At 41.2% G+C, this 26,979-nt stretch overlaps 2 protein-coding genes across 3 annotated transcripts; one reads left to right on the forward strand and one right to left on the reverse strand.

Moving 5' to 3' along the window:
* Positions 1–2: 2 nt before the first annotated feature.
* LOC121856077 (flocculation protein FLO11-like) lies at positions 3–19,871 on the forward strand (the record flags this gene model as incomplete). Its single annotated transcript, XM_042351369.1, has 6 exons — positions 3–1,539; positions 12,342–12,574; positions 12,966–13,107; positions 14,205–14,354; positions 14,757–14,882; positions 15,226–19,871. Coding segments are annotated over 6 exons (2,319 nt in total), but the record flags the coding sequence as incomplete, so codon positions are not given.
* Positions 16,065–26,979, reverse strand: LOC121856060 (nucleoporin NDC1-like). 2 transcript variants are annotated; one of them, XM_042351340.1, is made up of 11 exons: positions 26,809–26,979; positions 25,987–26,221; positions 25,257–25,425; positions 24,363–24,604; positions 23,694–23,845; positions 22,891–23,083; positions 22,252–22,460; positions 21,887–22,001; positions 21,452–21,552; positions 21,198–21,346; positions 16,065–20,727 (listed from the first exon to the last, which is right to left on the reverse strand). In XM_042351340.1, the coding sequence occupies exons 1-11, from the start codon at positions 26,836–26,838 to the stop codon at positions 20,661–20,663; spliced, it is 1,662 nt and encodes a 553-aa protein (XP_042207274.1). In that variant the 5' UTR covers positions 26,839–26,979; the 3' UTR covers positions 16,065–20,660. The 2 variants fall into 2 exon arrangements, with proteins under 2 accessions (XP_042207274.1, XP_042207275.1); XM_042351341.1 differs by having other exon boundaries at positions 26,866–26,970.

Consider the following 26,979-nt stretch of genomic DNA (forward strand, 5'->3'; position numbering starts at 1 on the left):
GGAGGAGTAGTGGCGGCCATGGAGGAGGAGGAGGAGGCGGCGGAGGAAGCTACGGTGGAGACGGCGGCAGTAACAACGGCTTCATCCAGGTGTCCCAACAGTCACCGTCACAAGGGTACGGCGCTCCTCCTGCCCCGGCCTCCAACTACGGAGCGCCTACTGCAGGTAAAGGCTTCACTGGTTTCTCTGCACCGCCAGCGCCCTCCACCGGTTACAAAGCGCCAGCGGCATCAACAACTGGCTCCGCTGCTCCAGGTTCCTCCTTCAAGGGTTTTACTCCAGTAGCTGCCCCGCCCTCTAGTGGGTATAGTGCCCCTGGCCCAGCGCCCTCACCTAGTGGGTATAGTGCCCCTGGCCCAGCGCCCTCACTTAGTGGGTATAGTGCCCCTGGCCCAGCGCCCTCACCTAGTGGGTATAGTGCCCCTGGCCCAGCGCCCTCACCTAGTGGGTATAGTGCCCCTCGACCAGCGCCCTCACCTAGTGGGCATAGTGCCACTGGTCCAGCGCCCTCACCTAGTGGATACAGTGCCCCTGGCCCAGTGCCCTCACCTAGTGGGTATAGTGCCCCTCGACCAGCTGCCTCACCATCTGGTCCCGCTGCCCCACCACCTAGTAGTTATAGTGCCCTTGGTCCAGCACCTTCACCTAGTGGGTACACGGCACCTACTAGCGGCTCAGGAGGACAACAGGCTTCTGCCACAGGGTACCGCGCCCCTGCTTCTACTGGCACCAGTTTCGGGAGAGCCCCAGCATCTGTCAGTTCGTACAGCGGGAGCGTCAGTAGGCCTCTACGGAACTCCTTCCCCACGGGTCCGACAGGGTCAACAGGGAGCAGCTATAGCGAGCAGCAGCAACAGACACACATCAACGCTCCTCTCTCAGCCGCCATGGCCATGGGTCACTTGTTGAACGAGGACGAAGTGGTGAAGACTACGGGGGAGACACCATGGCGCCCTCTGACGGGAACGAGAGGTGCTGCGCCCTCCATCAGCGCTCTCCCTTCCTCAAACGTTGACCAGACCGCTAATGTACCGAGTCCTGCTATCAGGACCGTCGGCTCTACCGAGGAACCTCTGTTTATCAACCTGGACGACGCCCTACAGGTAGATACTGTCACTACCGGCAACAACAACATCCAACAGTCGAGTGAACTGCTCCTGGCTGATCCTGTCACCACCGACGACGGCGACACTTACCTCATATCTGCCACGGAGGAGTATGACGACTTCCTGTTGGTGGATCAAGGGAGCCCTGACGCCGCGGCCAAGGCCCTGGCTAAGGTGGCGGACGCTGCCCTCATCATCGAGGACGAGCCACAAGGTCGTTCAATCAGCGGGAGTCGCCCTCAGGAGAACGTCCTGTCGGTGGGACAGACGGACAGCAACACTGTTACACTGATTGACGGCCGAGGATCAGACGACCTACAGTCCGGGCAGGAGTCCAACATGATGTTTGCAGCGCTCATGGAGGAGCTCAACCTCACCACCCTCACGGCGCTCATACGGAGGGCCAACCTGGAGGCCATGCTCACCACGGAAGGTAAGTCACCGGGGTGGACCAGTAGTCTCTACCGGGATGCTGGTGTATCACATACACTACTACCTGGGGTCTACTGCACGTTACTGGGATGCTCTCGTCTCACACAGTAGGTACTGGTTACTGGTGATGGTCACTGGTCTCTTATTGTTACTACCAGCATCTTCCAGGTCACTGCTGCTCATGTGTGTGCGTGTGTGAGTGTGTGTGTGTGTGTGTGGAAAATGACGAAGGTTAGTTTATATAAATTGAGGTGTAGTGGAGAGAAGGCACGCACCTCTCTCTCTCTCTCTCTGAATAACCACACACACACCACACTAGGTAGTTCACCCCTATCGTACACACTCACCAAATATCTAGTGATTCTACAGCTGCTCACTAGGGGGGTGACGATCCATCAAAACAAACACACTTGAACCACCCAAAGAAAAACATCACATTAACAGGACTCTTGGCGGTGTTTAGTAAGACACTGTAGACAGACTTGAGGAGGTGTGTTAGGGTAAGGTTGAGATGAGGATGAGTGTGTGGATTGTGAAGTGTGAGGATGAGTGTGTGGATTGTGAAGTGTTGTTGTGCCTGCGGGTGATGGGGGGGGGGGGAGCCACGTGAGGTAAATACTGAGACTTGTTGTTGTTGTTGTTCTGGATAAAGTACCGTTGATTGGTTAGGTTATGTTTGATTAGGTTAGGGTATGTTAGGTTAGGTTTGGTTAAATTAGGTTTCGCTAGGTATTGCTATGTTAGGTTTGATTAGGTTAGGTTGTGGACCAATAGACTGGGTATTATCAACACAATAATCCTTACAATTCCGTATTAATTCCATCTTGTTAATTACACTGTCAGATTAACGCTTTATATAACTTTCTCCTGACAGTTAAATGGAATATATCCAATTGTGGTTTTCGGTAATCAGATACTTCTTGCCACCAAATGACTCATGACGTCATAGGCGTGATGCAATTAGCACCATCTGTCGCAGGCAATTCTTACTAGATGAAAGCTCCTTTATAATATTTATACTGTATATACTTTTCACACTTGCCAGGTGATTCTGGTGTCATTGTACAGGGGTACCTAGTGACAGCACTAGGATCCCGCTTCCTCTATCAAGGAATAAACAATTGAAATTGAAATTGAATTGATGAAAGTTCGGTTCGGTTAACGTTGTTGCGAAGACTTAGGAGGTAAATTTTCTTCGTTTCACTATTGATAAACATTTTTTAAAGCAGTTTACTTGGGAGACTCAGTAACCTAACTTAACTTAATCTGTCTTTCTCTGTCTCTATCACTTACAGTACACACACACACACACACACCTGTTCCTTGTTATTTCTGGCGGGCGTAAATTACTTCTAATGTTGAGTGAAAGTTTTGTGTAGCGTTCCACTGTCACTCTCCCTGGCACTACACCGCTGATTATGAGTTTTCATCCAGGTGCTTTACTGTCATGAACTAGAGAGAGAGAGAGAGAGAGAGAGAGAGAGAGAGAGAGAGAGAGAGAGAGAGAGAGAGTGTGTGTGTGTGTGTGTGTGTGTGTGTGTGTGTGTGTGAGTGTATATATATGTGTGTGTGTGTGTGTGTGTGTCAGAGAGAAAGATTAAGTTAGGTAAGGTTAACTCAGGTTAGGTTAGGCTAGGTTAGGTCAGGTTAGGATCTAATAGCACTAAGTCCCCCGTTACCCATCTAATGAACTCGAATCATTTGTAAACAAAGTCACTTTTACGTAACCTACCTTTAGTGACCTTAGTACATACCCGAGTCTCCACCCATCCCCTGCCCCTTACCAGTAACACCTCTTCGTCTATTTCCGGTTTACGTAAAAAAGACCGTGATTTCATTGTCTGTCTGTGTGTGTCTTTGTGGTGTAACTGTGAACCAATGAGGGGAGGGGATATGAGGTTAGAATTACGCACTTATTGTGATTTTTTAGCGTCGGGAAGAGTGAGTTGGGTTTTCTGTGATGGCGTGATGGCGGGTGATCTGTTTCTGGTAAGTTAGGTTATGTATGTTTTGGGGAGGGAGTTGTAACGCGTTGAGTGATGAGAGAGAGAGAGAGAGAGAGAGAGAGAGAGAGAGAGAGAGAGAGAGAGAGACTATATTACCTGCAGATACGTTCTTTTCTTCCTATTAAATACTAAGAGAAAAAACATAATCTGGGTCAATTTGGTGTCGAAATACACTGAGACTCTATCGTATGTATTTTGAGTTCTCTTCCTCCCAGTAAAGGGGGGAGGAGGAGGGAGTGAGGGGTGTGAGGGGGGAAGGGAAGCAATATGGCGGGAAGTGAGGGGGGGGGGGCGTATAATTGCGTCAAGCAGATTGTCCATAGTACCTACTTTCCCTTTAGCTTGCAAAACAGTATTTGCTACTCTTCCTCCTCCCCTTCTTTTCCTTCTCCTCCTCTTCTTCTTCTTCTTCTTCTTCTTCTTCTTCTTATTATTATTATTATTATTATTATTATTATTATTATTATTATTATTATTATTATTATTATTATTATTATTATCATTATCATTATTATTATTATTATTATTATTATTATTATTATTATTATTATTACTGCTGCTGAAAGCCACGTTTTAAAAATAAGTAGTAGTAGCAGTAGTAATAGTCGTAGTAGAGCACCCTGAACAAAACAACATTAGTATAAAGGTAACGACGTTCTACATGAAACTATAATAAGTTTGGGTTGACAAGATTACCTGTAAACACACCTGCACTGTATACACAAACACCCATTAAGGTGAGGGAGCCAAGTGAAGGTGACCCAAGTGAAAATGGTGACTGTGAATGTGATGGTGACAGGACCACTTAAGTAACTTGTATTAGGCAATGTCTTATACTTATAGACGAATAGCACTTTACACTTATAGACATATCACTTTACACTTTATTAAGTACGAAGGTCAGAGATGGTTCAGATGCCTTGAATGTTTACAATGGGTAAGTATTTTTTCTCCAATGTCTTAAGGATGTCCTCTCTCTCTCTCTCTCTCTCTCTCTGTATGTGATGCATGTTTATGACAGCTTTCTCACATGCGTATAAGACAGTGATCGGCTGTCAAATATCCGCCTCTATCACGCGTGCCACTGACATGATATCTAGGTGATTATGTCGTCCAATTACTGTGTACTATTTTCACACTTTCTTTGTCAAGCAGCGGAGGGAAGGAGGGGGGGGAGAGATGGAGGAAAAGAGGGGAAGGGGAGAGGAGGGAGGGACGCACGGACGGAGGGGGAGGAGGGAGGGCGCTGTTTTTTTCCGGCTAGTTGCTCTTATATGGGTCGCATGAGTAAGTGGGGCGGTCAGTGGTGTGTGTGTGTGTGTGTGTGTGTGTGTGTGTGTGTGTGTGTGTGTGTGTGTGTGTGTGTGTGTGTGTGTGTGTGTGTGTAATGTGCGACAGTGACCCCTAACTTTCGACAGGTGGAGGAAGATCTTATGGGAGAAAATATTATGTGGTGATAGCTGAGTAATTATTGTCACGTACAGGTAGTTACACTTAGGGATAGATAGATAGATAGATAGATAGATAGATAGATAGATAGATAGATAGAGAGAGAGAGAGAGAGAGAGAGAGAGAGAGAGAGAGTTAGATTGTGTTAGGTTAGGTTAAGTTAGGTTAATATAGGTTAGATTAGAGTAGATTAGATTAGAGGGGGCTAACCTTCAGATGATCCACCTTAACCCCCCCCACCCCCACCCACCCCCCGATCCAGCAGTGAGTGAGTGTCATGGTGATCAAACAGATGAAATAATGACTTAATTACAGTTGAGTTTGCTTGTTCTACTTAATGGTCCGCTATTATTGGTAGTTCACTGTAATTGGTCGTTTAAGAGGCGGCCTGATTGGGTCCTCTTATAAGAATACGGTCCGATTAAACACTGTAATGAACTAAATTGAGTGAAATTAGACCGTGAAAGACTGAATTATGCAGAAATGGACATGACTGATAGACTTGCTGACATGACTGAGTGACATACCTGTTGACTGATTGTATTTACACTTATATTGACTGACTTATTAACATTTACTGACCTACTGACTGATGATTGACATTTCTTAATACTGACTAGCTGACTGGGCTTCATGTTTACAGGGGGTCCAGTGAGAGTAGAGCTTTACTGAACCACACTACAACCCATGCTTAGCTATTGACTGTACTGTAAGTGACCGCAGAGACACGCAATACTTACTGGAAAGTGACCGACAGTATGGTGGTGTTGCGTGGCCCCAGGTAGAAGCCTGTCAGTGATCAGTTAATACACACACACACACACACATACAAAGACCCAGACACACATACGATTATATTACACACACACACACACACACACACACCATCAGACAGCTGTGTTGTGGCCCCGCTAGGCCTATATAATGTTGCAGAAATGTATCATAGACAAAACGACAACAGGTGACATACAGACCTTCACACGGATGTTATTTATTTCCCACCAGCCCTCCACCATCACCATCTGCCTGTCTATCTCTGTCGTATTGTATGTCTGTCTCTCGTCCCGTCTCATCCTCCTGTGCCAGGTGACAGGACCGTCTTCGCACGCCTCTGTTAGTTAACTGTGGGAGAGTTATTTATTAACCTCTTTGTTAGACAGGAGAAGGAAAGTGAGGGGAAAAGGAGGGAGAGTGGAAGAGGAGAGGAAACTTGAGAGAGAGAGGGAGAGAAAAAGAGAAAACGAGAGAAAGAAAGAGAAGGAAAAATGATGAAGAGAGGGAGAAAACTGAGGGAGAGGGAATGATGAACCACAGATGGTCTAACACACACACACACACACACACACACAGAGAGCAGGTGAAGGGAGTACAGGTATACCAATTATTATCATGGGGGTACAAGATGTCAACCTAACAGCTACTTAACTAACTTAACTCCACATTTTGTAAGATTACCTCCTAAACCCCCCCCTCCTCACCCTCCCATGGATGAAAGTTACACCTCCCTCTCCTCCTCCTCCTTACGACATAGTTCATCCCTTTCTCCCTACACAAGGATGAGAAGGGGGGGGGGTGAGGGGAGTATGGGAGGAGGAGGAAAACCATAGCAAAAACAGAAGACAATCAACAATATCATCATCATGGTAATTATTCACTCGTGTTTCGTCAATAAAAGTAGCAAAGGAAATGGGGAGTGACCTCGAGAGGGGGATAATGACCTTTCTCTCCCTCTCTACTTCCCTTTCTCTCTTCTCTCACTCCCCCTCCCCTGGGTAGAAACGTTTTTATTACAGGGTTATTAAGTTATTTTTATCAGGTGTTTTGCATAGGCGATGCGTGGAATTTTTTTCCATAGGATGTACAAAGAGCATTGTTTATTGTTGACTAAGACTGAGTGAAGGGGCATCTACCAGAAGTTGTTGATACTAAGGAGACGTATTTTATCACCCGCTGTATATTAACGAGTCATATTGTTTCTTCCACGATAAAGAACGATTAGTGTTTGTTGACTCTAAGATCTTGAATGATAAACGCTTGTATCAGGGGATAAGTAATGCAGTCGAGATGTTGGTGACTTCTGTCTGTCTGTCTATCAATTTTTCTACCTCCCTATCACTCTCACTATCTAAATCATCTCTTTGCTCCTCCGAACCCCCTCGCCGTGACGTAATGATCAGCTGTTTCCCCACAACAACAACAACAACACACACTCGCTTGACCTGTGCCCTCATTCACGACACCGCTTATTGTCTGTCTCTACACACACACACACAGGAAGTTAACCGCTCGGATCATAGACGTCTTTTGTTTCCCCGCTCACGACACAACAACAGCAGCTCTCTGACGCTGGGGACGCAGACGAAGGTGGTAGACTTTTAAGGGATAATTAAGCCCGATTTAAATTTTAACAGCACCCACCGAGGAGGGATGGTTGGGGTCTATGTGTTAGGTGGTTATCTATTACGTTCTTCCTCCTTATATCTATCCTCCCTCCCTATCTCTCCTTACACCCTTCTTACCTCCCACCCTCCTTCTCTACCCCATGTCCTACCTTCCTCTCTCCCACATCAATCCCTCCCTCCTTTCTTCTTCCCTTCCTTCCTTCCTTTCTTCCCTCCCACCCTCCTTCTTTACCCTCTCCTTTCTTCCTCCTTCTCTCCCCCCCCCCTCTCTCCTGGAAGTGGGAAAGTTAATCTCTTTCCTTTTCTATTATTCCCAGGCTTTGTTCGTCCTGGGAGTAGTCTACTGAAGCGACCATTGTTGAGGGTAACTGCTGCTGTTTTTTCCCTCGGATACGGAAGTGTGTGTGTGTGTGTGTGTGGTATATATGTATGTACAGTATATATATATGTATGTATGTATGTAACGTACGTATGCATGTATGTATATATGTATGCCAGTGAGAGTGTGTACGTAACCTCCAGCACATGGGTGTGGCTGTATATAAACGCACACCCGCAAACCCCCCTCCCGTTAACAGGATAGATATATACGCCTTTCTTGCACCACTCCCTTCCGACTTTCATTGAATTAGCGCCGTACTTCCTGCTGGAGCTACGACAAGAGAAGGGGTTAATTCGTGATCGTAAAGAGTTGCGTCACTTTACCCTACAACACAATGCAGAAGGTGACGACGCGTTGTTAATAATCGTGTTGACAAAAAAAAAAGGTTTTCCTGAACGAGTGTGACTGACTTGAGGGCTAGAAGGTCACATGTGGTTATTCCATGATTTTTCCTGTGTGAATTTTTTTATTTTCAAGATGAGATTCTTTTTAAGTATTTTGTTGTTTGTTGTTATTATTGCTATTTCTTCTTATTATTATTATTAGTAGTAGTCGCTCTAATTATCCTCATTACCTTTAGTTAATTAGATTATTAATGTGTATAATAATCTAATTAACTATTCTTACCTATTGATTAATTATAACACTTATATAGGTAACAAAGTCCGTTATATCGAGGGTACGTTAAATGTGACCCCCCCCATGTAACGGATTATATACAGAGAGAAGTCCGTTATATGTAGGTTTTACTGTTAATTAATTCCAGGTGGTTATTGAGTGTATCCCAACATCACACACACTTTCTACCTGAGTTATAACAGGTGTGATTGTCATCCCGGGCAGACAGACAGACAGACTGAAAGACACATAGAAAGATAGACAGACACATACACCTGTTCTTGTTATCGAGTTTACCTGTGTTAACGAACTGGGTTGTAACAGGAGTATGATATAGGACAGACAGACAGACAGACATATAGACAAACAGACACACAGACAGAAAGACTCATAGATAGACACAGACAGATAGACAGACAGACATACTTGTTCTTGTTGTCGAGTTTACCTGTGTTGACGAACTGTGTATGTATGTATGTACCGGGTATGTGAGTATGTACTGTATGTATGTATGTATGTATGTATGTATGTATGTAAGAAAGGGAGGTCGTCAAGCAGAGTGAGTTACCGTGGAAAGTGCAGTGTGAGCTAACTACCTGCGTCACGAGAGAACCTACTGCATAATCACACTTATTACTGCTTGCTTTCATCCCCCCATCCATCTATCCATCCACCCATCTATCTATCCACCTGCCCAGCCCTCCATCCAAGTCTCTTTTCATCTATCCAGCCCCCCATCCAAGCCTCCCTCTATCTATCCATTCATCCAGCCATCCATCTTCTTCCTTACCCCTTCCGTCCCTATTTCTTCCTTCCCCCCTCCATTCTCCTCTCCTCATCCCCTGCTCCCTCTCCCCCTTCCCTTAACCCCAGTATTCCTATATCGTTATATCCTCTCCCTCCTCCTCCCCTCTCCACCAGTAAACACAAGGAGGGGTGAAATAAGCCACCAGGACCCACTCACACACCTGTGTTCTCAGTGGTTACCAACATATGGTCCGTGGCCAGACAGGTAAACTCTACTGTAGACACTATATGGGTTAAAGAACCACAATATTACTTTACCATCTGTTGTCTCTACCTACCTACCGTTGTCTGTATGTCTGTTTGTTTATTTGTCTGTTTCTTTTTATCTGCCTTTGTTGTCTCTGTTTGCTTATCTGTCTTTGTTGTCTCTGTTGTATCTGTCTTTGTCGTCTCTGTTTCTGTCTCTCTCTTAAGACGCTCCTCCTCTTCACTATACCCAGGCATCTTCCAAGTCACACACGGCTTAATCATGAATGAAAGTCCCTTAAACCAAGGTCAACTGTAAGTGCGTGTGTGTCAAGGACTTATGCTCAAGTGTATCTCCTGGATAACCTTAACCCACTTGAGTCAATGTTATGAAATGAGTTTTATTATTATTATTATTATTGGTGGTGGTAGTAATAGTAGTAGTAGTTGTTGTTGTTGTTGTTGTATTATTATTTTTTTAAGCTTAAATTAAATTTTCACCTTTATAAGCCATTTTTTTCTTCGTTTTAAATTTAATAATACGACCGGAGGACTCGGGGTGAAGACGCAAGGAGGAGAGCGGAAAGATGGGATGTTGAGGTAGACCGCAATAATGAAGCCGATCATCACAACCAAGAGAGACTTTCCACCGTGAATATTTAAACCACTCACGCCCTCATATACATTGGCCGGGTGGTGGTGGGTGGGTGGGGTGGGCGGGTGTGAGTGGGTGGGGTGGGCGTAGTGGGGGCGGGTGGGTGTGGGCGAGGGTGGGGAGGGGAAACTGTGTAATAGATATTGGTTTATTTACTATTTCTCTTCTCTTTATCATAACAACGCCAGGACGAGCAGAAGGTAATGCCTGGCGTTCTTTTTTCATCCAGGGGTGAAATATGGGAAAAGGGGGAGAAGGGTAAAGGGAATAGGAAGCAGAGTAGGGAAAACAATAGGTAAGAGGAGATGAAAGGGCTTAAAAGGGGGGAGGGGAGGGGAGGTATTTGGTGTTACTGGCCTATAGTGGGGAGAAATTCTGACTAAACCATATGGTGTCCCTCCCCTCCCCACATTCCCCCTCCCCTCATTCTCTTCTCTCTCCCTTCCTCACACCCCCTATCCTTCATACACTATTCCCTCGTCTCCCCTTCCCTTCAGTCACTACCCCTTCCACCCCTCCCCTCCTCTTCCAACCTTACTGTACACCCGTTCCTCCTTCCATGACAACTCACCAACATTCATTTCTTTCACAGCCAAACATAAATCACACCTGTTGAAAGTAAACACACGGTGAGATAATTAACGTTTTACATAGGTGACTATAATACCTGGAGGCGTTTCACTCACCCACAGGAACAACAAGTACAGGTGTAAGGCGGTGTAGGCAACAGGTGTACAGTAATACAGGTGTGAGGCGGTGTAAGCAACAGGTGTAGTACAAGTGTGAGGCGGTGTAAGCAACAGGTGTAGTACAGGTGTGAAGTAATGTAAGCAACAGGTGTAGTACAGGTGTGAGGCAGTGTAGGCGACAGGTGTAGTACAGGTGTGAGGCGGTGTAAGCAACAGGTGTAGTACAGGTGTGAGGCAATGAAGGCGACAGGTGTAGTACAGGTAAAAGTTATATAAATCCTTGTCACTTTCATAGTAATATATAAGTTAATATTAGAGTTATTATAAGGTGTTGAAAATTAGTCACATATACAGTATTGGGTTGACCACCACCACTACTATCACCCTCACCACTATTACCAACAACAACAAGTGAAAACATAACCCGGGGAGGAATCGAGGTGTGCCCCAGGGTGATGTGTGACCACTTGGCTCCAGCGATATTTGAGGTTATTTTCAGTTGACTCATTGTTCTCACTACAGCCATCTATCGAGTTAACTTTCATTAGTTTATTACCAAGATTAACTCTCTGGTGAGTCTATTTAGTACTTATAATTGTGAGTATTACAGAGGATGTCTAAATTTATGTTCTATACTGCGGATGAAGAAAGTGAGTGTGTGTGTGTGTCGTATAGCACTTTCTTATCACTTTCTAAGCTTATCGTGCATATAGAGGGACAGTGTTATGAATCTACAGTGGTTGTTATAAATGTAAAGTCAATTGTTGAAGTCCATTCACTTCTCCCCCTGAACCACGAACCCCAAGATTCAGACTCATGAACCGTAAGCATTTATGGACAGAATAATGTATCACTCTACTGCTTCAGGTTCACGAGTGTGAATCTTGGAGTTCGGTTCAAGGGGAGAGGCAAACGGACTTTAGTAGTTGACACTGTTATGGGATGACAATAACACAGTGAAGGTTCTATATTACCGTAACAATAAGCTGGCCACTCCACCACCACCCACCAACTGGCAGTGATACACCACCACTTGATCACCTTCGTCAGGAGCCATATGTGGCACAGCAGCTGTGAAGGTAAACAGACGACTCTACCATTTATTACTGTTTACGACTGAAGATAAATTCCCAACCTGAAAGTCATGTTTGTGTTGACATGTTTGTTAAAGTGTGTAATAATGTGTGGGTGTTGTGTGTGGGTGTTGTGTATGTGTAATAATGCATGTATGTGTGTGTGTGTTACTATAAAGGGGATTTTGGGAGGCGCTTGATGGGTGGGGGGGAGTCGGGATCAAGACTGACTATAGACTGGAGACCCGACATCTTCCTCCATTTAGGGAACTGATAGAAGTTGATACATAATTATTTACATGAAAGTCTGTCATATCGAGGGTCTGTGATGTGAATCCCTTCCCCCATCATCTAAAGGATTATATAGATAAAGAAGTCCGCTATATGGAGGTATCACTGTAGATCAATATCTAAACAAAGTAATCAATGTCAACAAAACATCAAACTGTACTTTTTTCTCTCTACCTAACTCGCAGGTGGGTAATTCATCATTCAGCAAATCATTACTGTTATTTTTTTCTCTCCTGAACTCACAGGTGGGTTCACCATCTTCGCGCCGTCAGACTCTGCCTTCACGCTGCTGCCTCGCTCGGTCGTGTCTCGGTTGCAGAACAACACGGATAAGTTGAGGGAGGTCGTTCTGTTCCACGTGATCCCCGGCGTCATCAGGATCGACGACCTCACTAACAATGACATGCTGAATTCAGCCTCACCCAAGGGACGCAAGCTGAGGGTCAATGTCTTCAGAAATGGTGGACCAAAAGACCAGGTAAATAGAATAGGGTAATGGGAGATGGGGGTGGGATAATACCAGTCTTGTGGGGTAACCTTATGGGATACTGTACCAGGCTTGTAGGATGCTAGTCTTGTAGGATACCAGTCTTGTGGGTTAACCATGTAGGATACTGTACCAGGCTCGTAGGATACTGTACCAGCCTTGTGGGTTAACCTTGTAGGATACCAGCTTCGTTGGACTCCCAGGACATGATACAAACAGCCTGGTATGGTAGCAGCTTTCCTTAGTGGTGGGTACCTTAAATTCCGGTGGTGTAGTGGGACGATCAAAGAAATAGCATACAATATACAGATAAAGACCAACTGAGAGAAAGGGAGAGAGAGGCTATCATCTTGACTGAGGCTGGCTTGTGTCCCACGTGCAGGTGGTAACAGTGAATGGGGCGCGGATCAAGAGACACGACATGCTGGCCACCAATGGTGTCATCCACGTCATCGACCGAGTCCTCTACCCCATGGCTGACCTGTCCATTGTCGACCACCTCAGTACCTGCGAGACGTTTACAGGTATGGCATACACACATACTGTACAAACACAGTCTTTTTCCCACACACACACTCTTTCTCTACCTCTCTGTGTCTTTTTATATACATGCCAGTTTATTTCACCTGATGATTAGATACCCTAGCTTATTTCACCTGAAATTAAACAAGTTGAAGCTCACCTCACCCTCCCTCCAGATAGGGTTAGGGTGGTTAATCTTCAGGTGAGATAAGCTAGGATGTCTAATCTTCAGGTGAGATAAGCTAGGATGTCTAATTTTCAGGTGATCTGCATTTTTGACTGACATAGATGATGCAATATTTCCCAGATTGTCAGTTTTATCAGTCCTCTGTTTTCAGTTAAAAGCCTTACTGTAATTTCATAACTTATAAACAAGATTCATAATCCGAGTGTTAACAAATTAGGAATTCGTGTAATGTGTAACTGGTGACTAACTCTGCCTATCTAAGATTGTTGTTGGACAGTTTATTAACTATGACAGACTACTGACAGACAGACAAACAAGACAAGACAGTGGGCTAAGTGCAGAGCGCCTACCAGTACTGTATACTTCTCCCAAGGGTAAGAGTAGGAGGTGGAGGTCAAAAGTAAGTGATTTTGTGACTGACATTATTTGGAGGAAGACCTTTATTGGAGGAAAACCTTGACTGGAGGAGGACCTTGTTGCTTCCATCACTAATGGGTGGAAGTTTTCTAAGCTTGGGGGAGAATGTAAATACTGTATTTAATCTCTATGTGTTATTGGGAGTGTGAAGGTGTTTCAGTTACCTTTGTGGTACAGGTGAGGTAATTAATCTCCTTTTTTTGGTATATTTGGACACGTATTTATACAGACACAAACAAACACACACATGCATACACACATCTAAAAGTAATGACATTCCCTTTATGACCTTGATATAGTACCACTAAATGACCCTCCTGACTGTACCACTACCACCTGGGACACCACTGATAAGCTACTAACTTTCCTCGACACCTTGGTATAAAACTAACAGGAAATTAAGGACAATCTCTCATAAGACATGGTTTCAGATGTTCACTCAACACCAATAAGAATCAATAACTTCAACCAATAATTTGTCTAACCATTCGACAGGTGCAAACGTGGCAGTAACGGGTGCTGGTCTCACGCCAGTACTGGAGCAAGATGGACCATTCACGGTCTTTCTCCCAACAACGGATGCCTTCGCAGCCATCGACAATGCTACCGTGTCCAGCTTCATCCAGAACATCACCCTGTTGCAGCGTAAGTCTGGGTTTCATGAATGTGATTTGGATGAAAGGGAAAAGTGGACAAAGAATTACAGAAATTAACTTTATTCTTGAGTGAGCATTTTTTTTCTAATTTCATATGAATCTGTAAGTTAAATGCATTTGGTTCAAGGGAAAAGGTGAATGCAAGTTAGGAGTATTAGTCAGTGTTATCCATCCCTCTAAAGACTTCTGTAAACACATGTTCATTGCACAGTTGATTACCCTTATCAATTTTGACCTTGGTTGTGGGATCAGCTGTGCAATTAATGGGCCAAGTTGCTATAATGTTCTTTCAATTTCTTACCTCAAAATAACTACCGTAATTTGACATGACCTGCAAGTGAGGTCATAACTGAACTAAAGCTGGCAAAGCTGACTTGATGGTTCCCCACAGATGTACTCATGTATCACATAGTCCCCGGCGCCTACTTCAGTGAGGGTCTGAGGGACGGCATGTGGCTCCCTACCCTCGCCCAGGAGCAGGAGCTTCAGGTTCGCATCACCACTGACGGATACTCAAGTGAGTAAAGTAAAGTTCGATATTTGTGTTTATGTTTGTAATGTTCGTCATTTCAATATTTTGCCAAGTACAGGTTGCTGTATTGTATTTATTAAAATAAGATAATAATGTTTTTGTTACAGGTGTTGAAGCCATAGTATGGTTAGGGTAGATCAGGTTAGGTTTATACTGAACTGGTGATGAAATGTCCTAAAGCCAGTGAGGATCCATCATTACATTAATGGCTCTTAGTTTTCACTGGAGGAGATAATTGGCTCTTATAATTTAACTCATATTCAAATTTGTTTACTACACCATGATACTGTAGTACCATTGTATAACTAAAACCATCTCTTTTCCACAGATCGTTTGGCTGGCGTCGGACACACAGCCCGGGTCATTAAGCATGACATCATCGCCACTAATGGTGTCATACACGTCATAGACACTGTGTTGAGGCCAGAGACAGAAACACCAATATGTGGTCACTTCTAGCAGGAACATGACCGAGTAGGTCATTTCGTGGACTCAGGACTGGTGCAGTCCCCAACCAGCTGTGCTCATCATGATCTACACACTGACTACTCAACAAGATGCTGTAAGTGTTCATAACTGTAGATTATGTACAGTACTGTAGTGATTTGTAGGATTACTGTACTCTGTGGGGTTAAGAATTACATTAGTTAGATTTTTTCCCCAAATTAAGTTTATCAGCATCTGTTGGGTTTCAGTAAAAGCATTTCTAGTATGGTGATACAAACCCCAGGGATGAGCAGAGCTAATGTGGGCTCCCATGTGTTTTTACTTTGTTATGTATTTCATTTAAAAAACCAATTTAAAGAAAATGATTGTGGATCCTGCATGAACGCTTAGGGCTTGGACTATACCAGGCAGGTCCAGGAACATGTACTGAGCTCTGAAATGAATGCCATATATGTGTAACTTTCGCCTTTACTTGATGTTACCATGATACTGTGTGAATGTAGGTGACTGAGGTGTACATACCTTTTGTAATTGTAAAATATTCTAGTTTGTGAGTGCGTGACTCCAGCCAGAGCTTTACACTGTGTCTGCCACTCTCAACGGACACCTTACGTTTATATATTTTATAATTTAAAGCATTAATATATTTTCTCTATTTAATAAGTTCACCTGAAGGCCTTTGTCTTGAGGTTGATTCAGTGCATAAAGGATTGGATAAAATATTTGTACTTTGTTGTTATTTTCAAGTACTATACAGGTATATAAAATTTTTACCAGTACAGTAGTGTTATATAGTTAAGATAAGTGCCCTGTTATCAAGTGTACAGAAGTAAGCTTAAATCTTCCAGATTGTGATGCACGAACTACGTATGTCATAATCTAGTTTACAGTACAGTACATATACACATAAAACACTAACAATTGTTGACTCTGTCATGCTAATTAGAATCTATTCACAGTACAGCTGTTCCTCACAGATTTCTCTGCCTCTCACTGAATTCACAGGCAGATTATTAAAAAAATTTAACAACAAAAAATCGTAAATAAAGTGGATGGGTTTGCACGTAAACAGTTGAGTAAAAATCACAAAGAATGGCAGTGATGCAGTCATGTGCATGGTGTATGTCAGCTGTCACAAAGTTGTAATGTAATTTGCCAGTCTTGAAAATGTGCTTATGACTTTGAAATGCAAGATAAATTATGCAGTGTACAAGATTGAACTGAGGTAGCATTATGTTCTGCAAATTAGTTTTTGAGGTTTCAAGTACAGTACATAAAAAATATAGTGTAACTGTATTCATTCTAACAATTAATCTACTGACTGTACTTTACATATATTTCTCTGGAGTACAATGACCAACAATAGGTCTAGTGGAAGGGGTTTGGAACACATCCCCTTATTTTCCAGTAATGCAATAATTCATAAATGCCACGATTCTCGGAACACATCTTTCGGTACATGCAAGGGACAACTGTACTGTATATACAAGTTGATCAAGAAAATATTCAGAGCAAATTTGGGTTACGAGAGATTACCAACATGTTGATCTTCCAGACACACAGGTCTTAATGTTTTTATGGTAATAGATTATTTAGAGCTCCCAGATCATCCTAAAATTTCTCCCTTCCTCTAATCCACAATCTAGTGAAATGTTTGGCTAACTGTTTTAAAATTTGTTCAGTTTATATGTACAGGATTTTCCTTGATTTTTTTGTTGACTAACTCACTTATGTGGGTATGACAGTCAAATGAAGTTCATTGTAATTTTTTTGTTTATTAGGTAGTTTATGAAGTGGGTGGGACTCACACCTTTCCCACAGTCCACTCTCCCCCTGTACAATATTCATTACGATAAGGATGTGTTACCAGGAGAGATACGTCGAGTCACAGGTCACATTTCAACTTTTAAAAAATTATAATATTTACCTTCTAAAGTACAAAAGTATCTGTACAAGGTCTTCTTAATGTTACTAATGTTATCAAGATCCCTCTACATGCAGTCTTGTACTAATCAGCAAATTAAATTTTATATTCACTCTGTTAAGATTCTTTCAATGTATCTAAGGTTAGATTTCCCTTTGAACTATGATAATGCTGGTGATTTGTATACCAATGCTCTCAAAAGGTAATTTCTTTACCGACACCCAAGATAAAACAACAGCTTTTCCAATATTATGTACAGTACAGTAAAAATTCTTGCATTATATTACTACCAAGAGTATAATTCGCAACAAGAAGTCAGATATGTATATGGCCAGTTTGGTAAAATAAGCCGGCCACATTTGCAAGCATGGAAGATGGTTGTAAAATGTTGATGTTTATTTACAAAGGTTACATTGCTAGAACAACTTGTGAGTGTAGAATCCAAACCCAATGTTGAATGGCCCCGGTAAACCCAACAAGTGAGTGAGATTTGGGGGGATGCTTTACACCATCAACCAGCAAGAAGGTGATATTTGCTCAACTGTCAATAATATGAAAAGATAAAGACTGGGCCCACTTGACCTATTGTAGAACCCATCATAGGACAGCACTGCAACATAATCATATACCTGTACTTAGCTACGAGGATCTTGATCTACTAACAATAAGATCATAGTCTTATTTTACAGTAAAACCTCCATATAACGGACTTCTCTGTGTGTTTAATCCGTCAGATGAGGGTATCACATCCAACAGGCCCTCGATACAATGGACTTTCATCTCTATATAATCCGTTAAATAGAGGTTTCACTGTACTGTCAAATCCTTTTATTGTTTTGTTTTTTTATGATTCCTAATAGATAAATTTTCTATTAATTTACTGTTGTTTACCTTATTAGTACATTTGTCATAATTTTATACCTAGGAACTCACAAAAATTTATGTTGAATTAACTTCTTCTGTACAGTATTGTAATATTGTACAGTATTCCACTCTAATTTTTCTCATTTTCTCCCTAGTTTATGTAATCCTTCACCCATCCTATGTAATAATGAGTAGAACAAGATTTTTCATTATTGTATTCTCTAGTCTTATAAATATGCAGAGGAATAATTGCTCTTGTCAATTAAAACAGCTGAAGTACAAGATTTTGGTCCAGGTAATTCATCTATCCTTCATAACAAAACAGAAATCATTTAATCTATCTAAAAACAAGTTTGCTGAACATTGATTCATCTTGTTTCTGTGTTCATTATAAGTGATTTCCTAACCTAACCTGCAAAGATCAATCAAAACTGCTTACTACAAGTACAACTGCAAGTGACTTAAGTTACTTTGTACTAACAATGTATTCAGCTGTAACCATCCACAATATATTACCTGTCATGTACTGTTGTATAAGTATTTTAATTTGTATTAGAAACATGGCACTTTTGTAAATGATTTATTATTACAAATAAATATAAAAAGTGGATTCCGATAAACCTTCCCGTTACTCCACACTTTTTTGCAAGAACCAACATTAATCTGTCCTTGGGCAGCGAGTCAAATCCACAGTGTCTACATGCAGTACTGTGACCAACGACGCGCTAATATCACAGTTTTGGTTCATGTTACGTAAGGGGCGAAGCACAACAGTGGGTCTAGAGTAAATATTTACCTTACACGACAGAAAATCGACAAAGATGTTTCAAATAACCAGCTAAGAGGAAAATCCGTTATTTGTGAAACGCCCCAACTAACAGATTATAAGGAGAGAGAAGTCTGTTATATAGAAGTTTCAGTGTATATATAAAGGTTTTATGAACTGTCTTAACCATTTGGACAATACTCATACTGAGAGAACAAAAAAGTCATTAAAACTTCACAATTAATGTGTAAAGTAGAGGTTATCCTATCTGTAGAAAACACAAGAGCTATCTTAACTTGTAAGATATTGTGATTTTCTGAGTATTTGTACAAATTCTGGTAGCAAAACAAATAGCAGAAATAGTTTATGTACTGTACTTTTATAAATAAACTTCCCAAACTATCACCTCTCAGTCAGTCATACAGTACACTATTATCTGGACATAGATTTTATACATCACTTCTTAAGGTATTACAGACAATATATAAAAAACAACATTGATGTCACTGTCATTATATTGTTAAATATTGTCCCTATAGAAGAGACGGATTTTGGTGATGATCTGACGACCATTATGCCTCGTATACACCAAGGACTACCCACATTATCACAATATAAAGCAAATACAAAAAATTCCCCCATTGATAATCCTTACTACACAACACTATCTTTAAGACATATTTCTTCTCAAAATACTGTATAATGAAAGGTCGATTTAACGGATTATATCGAGAGGAAATTCTGTTATATAGAAGGTCCGTTAGATGTGAAACCTCCATCTATTGAACTATATAAGAGTCAAAGTCTGTTATATCAAGGGTCCATTAGATGTAAAAACCCTCCACTTAATGGTTTATATGGAGAGAGAAGTCTGTTATCTGAAGGTTTCACTGTACAATATTGGCCACCATTAAAGGATTCATTCATCTGAAGTTGTACTGGGTCTTTCATTTAAGTAAACAGGTTAACATTTCACAACTTTTATTGCCACGGCACTATTATTAAACTTGAATACGAAAACTTCCTTCCAATTTTAAAATAATATAGTACACCGATTCCTTAAAATATTTACTCAATCAACCAGATTTGCATAAAGCATATCATTCAATAAGCCCCTTGACTTGAAAACATTAGTTACCCCCCCCCCCCCAACTGTTCTCTTGACTCACGTAAGGAGTCTAACCAGCTAGGAAGAGACGGTTAACGTGAAAAATAAAACTCCAGCAAAAGAAAAATACCTTTTTTTTTCTCTCTATAAGTGTACTGTACATGCACTGGGACTTGACTAAATTAACACTGCACTTAAACCTTTCATCACGGGGATACCACTTTTGTTATTTTATTCAGCACACAGGGGACCCCGTACACAAGGAGTTAATAGTGCAAAATCGATTCAAATATGCACTAATTTATCCAAATTCAAATGACCCAAGAACTGTGAGGAACAGCTATATGTTATGTTCATTGCTCTACAACCATCTGGGCTGCAAAACACAAGACCTAACCACTGTACTGTACACTTCATCAACACATATTTTGCTGAAGTGATTAATAACCCCATTTAATCTTAAAAAAAATAGTACTGTACATCAAAAGATGACAAGGAGACAATTTTTAACAAACACCCATACCGTATAAGCTCAGATCACTGCAATTACAATGCTGTTTCCTTGATATCTGCAGAACAGTAGTCACCTTTACACCTAGATCACAGTGATGCTTCATTTGTTCATGTGAGTTACATTGTATAACACTCATGGCTTCAACCTTCTTTAAACTGAAGGTACGACTGCAGTTTACTCTGGCATTCTGCTGATACCGGCATCGCCCTGTGGAGCAAATAACTTTATTACTGACTCACCATTGAGAAGTGAGAGGGAAAAGAAGGTGCTTAACCACAATTGTTAAGTAAAAACATTTCAAGTAAAGAAAGAGACAGAAAAAAGAAGTACAGTATGTGAAAGCAGCATTGACTCTCACCTCACAGTTAAGAAGTGATACCTCTTGTGAGAGGAAAATAGGAGTTATTACAAGTCCAAAGAACATGAGCACATCTTATAATGTAGTTGTTATTTGCAAGAAACAAGCTGGATGCAACATAAACAGAAAGTGTACTATGTGGAAGATATTACATATGCAAACCATCTAGCTGCAGTGGGAGTCAAGATTAAAAACTCGGAGCCTTTATGTTACTGTCACTGGACGAGGATTGTGTTTTATACCTAGAGCTAAACAGTATTGGTATTTCCATATAAAGTATCTGAGTCTGATATGACAAATAAAATCCCCACAAACTTACAATACAGTGTCTCCAAAGGTGGTGGTGACAGTGTACAAGGCGGATCTGAGAGAAAATCGGAGTGCTTTTCTCAGCTGTAATTCTGACGGTAAAGCCTCTCCTGTACCAGGCCTCCTAGATATGGTCACACGGCCCAACCCATCAACCACCTGCCAGACACAGTGAACATAGAATTAATACGTTTTAGCCAAGATAAGTAAGGGATAAACTGGAACTGAAAACACTACTGACAACTTGATAATATCACATCATACCTTTTGTAACTGTGTAAAGGCCATTAAAATATCTGGTATATTCCTCTGCACTACACCAAACTTGTCTTCCGTGAAAGATGCCGTCACCAGATCACCGAGAGCTGGAAATACAGTTGTGGTAACCAACAGGAATTACAGTATATGTCACATAATGATACTGATTGGGGCATTTTTGTAATACAGTAACACAAAGTTTTTCCTTAGACTACTGAAGTAACAAAGGACTATTGGCTAGATTTTCATATTCAACTACAGTACTGTACTGTATAATTGCACATCTAAATGGACCTAACCAGTGATCTTAGGAAAATAAAAGAATTACCATCAAAATATGGGATCTTCAGGAAAATAAGATGATGTATAAAGTAATTGTAACACTTCAGAAGAATACCTATATAGTACGGTACATTCTTTATACTTAATGATTTTACTTACCCTGCACAGCCCAAATGACTGGCAGCGCTTCGGCAAAGATGCTTCGGTTGGTAGCATCAGGCAAGTCCGATAAAAAATACCCAAAGAAGGGGTACCGTTTCAAACTCATTATAAGCTGGAAGAGACGAACGTAAAAATTATTAATGCTTAACAAATATTAAACAATTTCAAAACCTGTTGACTTATAAGGTTAACACTCATTATTTCTGTGGAGTCAACAAATGCCTCACATCAATATTGAGAGGAAAGTCCTTTATATCGAGGGCCTGTTATGTGTAAAACCCCCATCTAACAAATTATATGAAAAGAAAAGTCCATTATATTGAGGTTCCACTGTATTACACAGAAGCTGGAATAATCAATACCTTCACTGCTCTCTCTTTAAATGGGACAGGAGGTGGCTTGACAACTTCATTCTTGTTGACATCAGTCGGGGCAGACGCTGCCCCAGCGGGCACTACGGGAGGTTTGGGCAGATCTTCCGGGCAGTTGTGTCGCTTTAGTCGCTCACAGAATTTACGGATTAGGTTCATAGATGGGTTCATGATGCCCATCCAGTTCCGGGGATGGCCACCTGTTTTTTAAGACATACCAAAATATAAAAAATACAAATATTGCTGTCAATCTTACATGTAGCATTAAGTATGATGCCTATAAAACACTCTAAAGAGATTAATTATTTTTAACTGAAGCTGAATATCTATAACATCATCATTATTTTTTGTCTACAAGTAGCTACTAACTGTCTGGTTGTCCCCTAAAGATTCACATTTTATGCCATGCTCTTCTATCCATCACACAAATCACAATTTCCTGCATATCAATTCCCCTTGCCTCTTGTGGAGTCTTCTATCTCTATGTCTATGTATTATATTCTTTTCATCAACCTATGACTTTCTTTTCTCTCAATAAGGCCCTTAATCTCCTTACTAATGTATCTGAGTAAATTATTATGAGTAGATCCGGGTATCAATAAGTAAAGAACAAGTAAAATGTATATTAACCTGGCTGGCTGATACAAAACACTTGAGTGCGCCTTGCAAAATTCATGGGGTCTGAAGAGGCTAGTGTCTTGAGGTCCCAAAATGCTAAGAGTTGGAGAAGGCCGGATGAACTGAGGGCATTACTAAGCCTCCATGAATCTGTCTCGGCTTCTGGGTTGCTGTCCTCTGCTGTGGCAACTGGTATCTCAACGGGCTGAAAATATGAATAGAAGTTATTTTCCACTCATCTGCAAACAATCTAAATGATAAATGTTAAAACGTTTAAAATGTGAGAGACATGTTGGACAGTCAAAGCGGTAAAGTTCTACAAACAACATTGCCCAAAGAGCCATAAATGAAGAGTTAAGGCTATTACTGATTACCAACTTCTTCCGAGATCCTGCCGTGTGATAAAACTACAGAAAATGTTTGGTTTAAACTAAGTTTTATTTTTTTTAAGTTATCAGGTTCACAAAGATGGACACACACACAAAGATGCCTGCCATTTCTATGTTCCTTCTTCCTGTGGATCAGCAGGGACAAGAGTTTGAACCATGAAAGTACCTATATAAATTATTCACTTTTTCTACAAGAAAGAAAGTGAAGGAACACAACAATTTCTAGTGATAGAGTTGGGTTGAGTCAAAGAATAGGATAATACCATCAGTGCTTGGAGACAACAATGTCAACCCATGGATATATCAACTCAAGCTTTATATTGATCCATCAAAAATTACAAAACTTGTGCCATGTTTCCTCACGAACTATGTATCCACCCAGCATGGCAATAAGACTTAACCAATTAAAAAATATACTATACCAACCTCTGTTATGAAAATGTGGAAGACTTGTGAGAAGAGGGAGAGACTGATTGCCAAGAGAACAGTCGCCAGCAGAGTCATCATCATCAGAGGCAAGTCAAATATTACCAACCACTCCTGCCAGTTTCCATCATATATCAAGTTTATCATGATAGCTGAAACACGAAAGAAAATACTGTACATTTCGCTTCTGCTAACCTTTTACCGCTACTGTATATAGTACTGAATGACCGAGAGGAAGAGTATCACGTGCCTCCTCCCAATCACGCTGTCATCTATTATAGCTATGTTGTTAAATTGCCTCACCATATGTTGTGTGCAGTACTGTATACTGTACCTGTAAATCTCTAGATGGACAATTATCCATTCAGCGTCAATTATGATATATTTTTATCTACGAAAATTTGATACCTACACAGAAGCAGCAGACCTTTTACTAATACTTTACTACTTGTCATCCACTGAGGTTCTTCCAGCATTTCCAACCTCGTTACTCCAAAAATTTCAAGAAACACCAATATGGGCTACTGTATTTCTACCTTAAGATCATTTTGATAGAAACTGACATAAAGCTTTTAATCAACATTTATACCTAGAAACACCTCAACTAGTATTCCAATCAAGTATATTAGTAAAAATATAAAAACACATAGAAATATTAATGTAACCTACCAGCAGCCATATAAATACAGATGGCACATAAGAATGACAACTTGTTAGCCCCATGAGTATTACAAGCTTCCCTCGTACTGCGAAGACTAAGGCTTGCTTTGATCAATTGCAACTTTCTCGGGTGAGCCGGGGTGGGTGTTATTAGATTACCATTCAACATGAAGTACTTGTAGGCGTAGTGGTAACCAACATAGGCACCCATATAGATTATTACAGTCTTGCGCTTGTAACACATGACGTCCCTGGTAAAAAAAAAAAGAGGTTCCTCAAATTCCATGATTATGTTACAGTAGTTATACAAATAAATAAATGTAAATACAATCAGTTAAGCAACACAAAATCCCAAAAAATCCACATCCACTAAAATTGGTTAAAAATTAAATTTAAAACTATATTAAACTCTAAAAAAACATTAAATATGCTTAAAAACGTCTAAAATCTGAACACATCTGTAAAACGTTTCCTGCCTCTGTGAAAATCTTTGACAAGATTAACAGATGCATTTGTAAGGAGGAAAATGGTAAATCATGTTCCCTGTCATAGGTGCCAGGTGCTTAAATAGGCAATTAATTCAAATCAACTGATGATACTTAACCTTCTTGGTTCTGCAGTAAGGTCAAAGGTCACTAGGTAAAAGGAAGACCTCTTTATGCTTGTACAGTACTGACAACCTTTTATGATTTCATCTCTGAATGGATTACTGCACAAGTATAATTTATGGAGGAAACTGTCTAAGGAATGACGATAAATGGATTATAACGAATACAGCAATTACAACTAAGAGAGAGGAAAAAATACTTTACACAAAATACTCATAGACTGCAACTTATGACTTTAATTATAATACAATATAAATGTTAAACCTACTGATTAGTGAGCTATAAATACACTCACCCAGGTGTACATGGTATCACAAGGAATGGAAAATCAGGATGTGCAAGTGAAGTATAAAAGTTGGCCAGTAGAGCACATGCTATCATGATGAGTCCACTTCTCAAGATCACAGTGAGGGAGAGTACACGTCTCCATTTCTCCCAGCGATTGAGTGGTACCCAGGCACTCACTGCAAATTAAAATCAGCACTGCCTTAAATATCATACTAATAAATGGATACATCGTAGCAATATAAGGAAAAATACTGGTTAGAATTAGAGCTTATGAGTGTACAGTAGATGAAATTAAGGAACTAACTCTAAACCAGGTTATAGTGAAAATGGGTTGGTTAACTCATGTACTGTACCAATAACCTTGTAAGTTAACCTCAGGGCTCCCAGGTACTGTACCCTCCACTTGTGAGACTCGGGTATACTCCAGTTACTATAGGATATCTCTTGGTTCAATCACACCACTATAAACACAGGGATCAACTTCATGCACTTCACAATAATAGAAGGCTTGTAAGGCAAGTCCTGTACCTTAATTATGAGGTCCCCAGCATCCCCTCTGGCTAGAGACAGAAAAATCTGAGTTGCCAAATCCATTTTTGTAATAAAAATTGAATATTACATTAAGGTCAAGTTGATCAGGTAGCCACGTACACTCAGCCTAGCTAGAACTATGTCAATGGAAAGATGGAGGCGTCGAGGACTATACAATACACTACTTTACGTAAATGACTACGTACCAGTGTAAGACTTAATGTGAACTCGTGCCAGTATAACAAAACACGCGGCTGGGACCACTAGACGCAGCAGTTTTGTTGGATAGATGCAGGAGGTCAGGAGATTTGTGGTAACTGTGATGGGGTTCAGTATTCTTTGCGCAACAACTGTGTGGTAAAGGTTGCACACAGCCATCGGGGCCACAACCTGCAGGAGCAACAAGCATGCCAGTGCTCGCACATATCGCCACAGCAAAACCTGAAAGAAATTGGTATTCATAACAACGTCGTACACTGTAAACCTTGTAAATGTGTTCACCTACATTCTTGCAATTATCATTATCATTCATCAATATTTTATGGTAATTTTCCACACTTAGAGTGGGTTAGACGCAATTACTTGACAGCAAATGTTGGGTAAACCAGAATGGAATGTCCCCCACCTGCTCACCAGGCAAAAAAAAAAAACGTAAAAATGGGTGGTATCATACAATTGTTTATGTAGTATGGGATCTGGGAGCTCCCCCAGACTGTAATTTGGTTAGGTTTGGTCAAGTTCGCGTACAGATTTGGAAGAAACAACCACATGTATACTCTTTTTGTATATGGACATTGCTTGCAAACGTGCATTGTCTATGTACTGTACATTGTATCCCTATACCTACACTTCCTAAGCACACTATATCCCTACACCGTCTATGTACATACTCAGTCAATGTGAACTTTGAAGGACGATATTACACCATAAACATGAGCCAAACACCACAGGTTGGCCGCCTCCCTCATCACTCTGTTCACCTCACTACCACTCCACATATATCAAGGTATTCCTCTTCATACACTCACCTCACTAGAGAATAGGTCCTCAGGCTTCATGACAGGTCACTAGGAGCAATAAATCACCTTAAAATGAGAGATTAAGAAGAGTGTAGCGGCTGATGCTTGAGTTTAAACACAAGAGAGGAGGCTGGAGTAGGACCTCGGGTATCGTACACTGTTGAGGAGTTGTTGTTCACG

The sequence above is a fragment of the Homarus americanus genome, unplaced genomic scaffold (genome assembly GCF_018991925.1).
Source record: "Homarus americanus isolate GMGI-L3 unplaced genomic scaffold, GMGI_Hamer_2.0 scaffold11628, whole genome shotgun sequence".
Classification (NCBI taxonomy): domain Eukaryota; kingdom Metazoa; phylum Arthropoda; class Malacostraca; order Decapoda; family Nephropidae; genus Homarus; species Homarus americanus.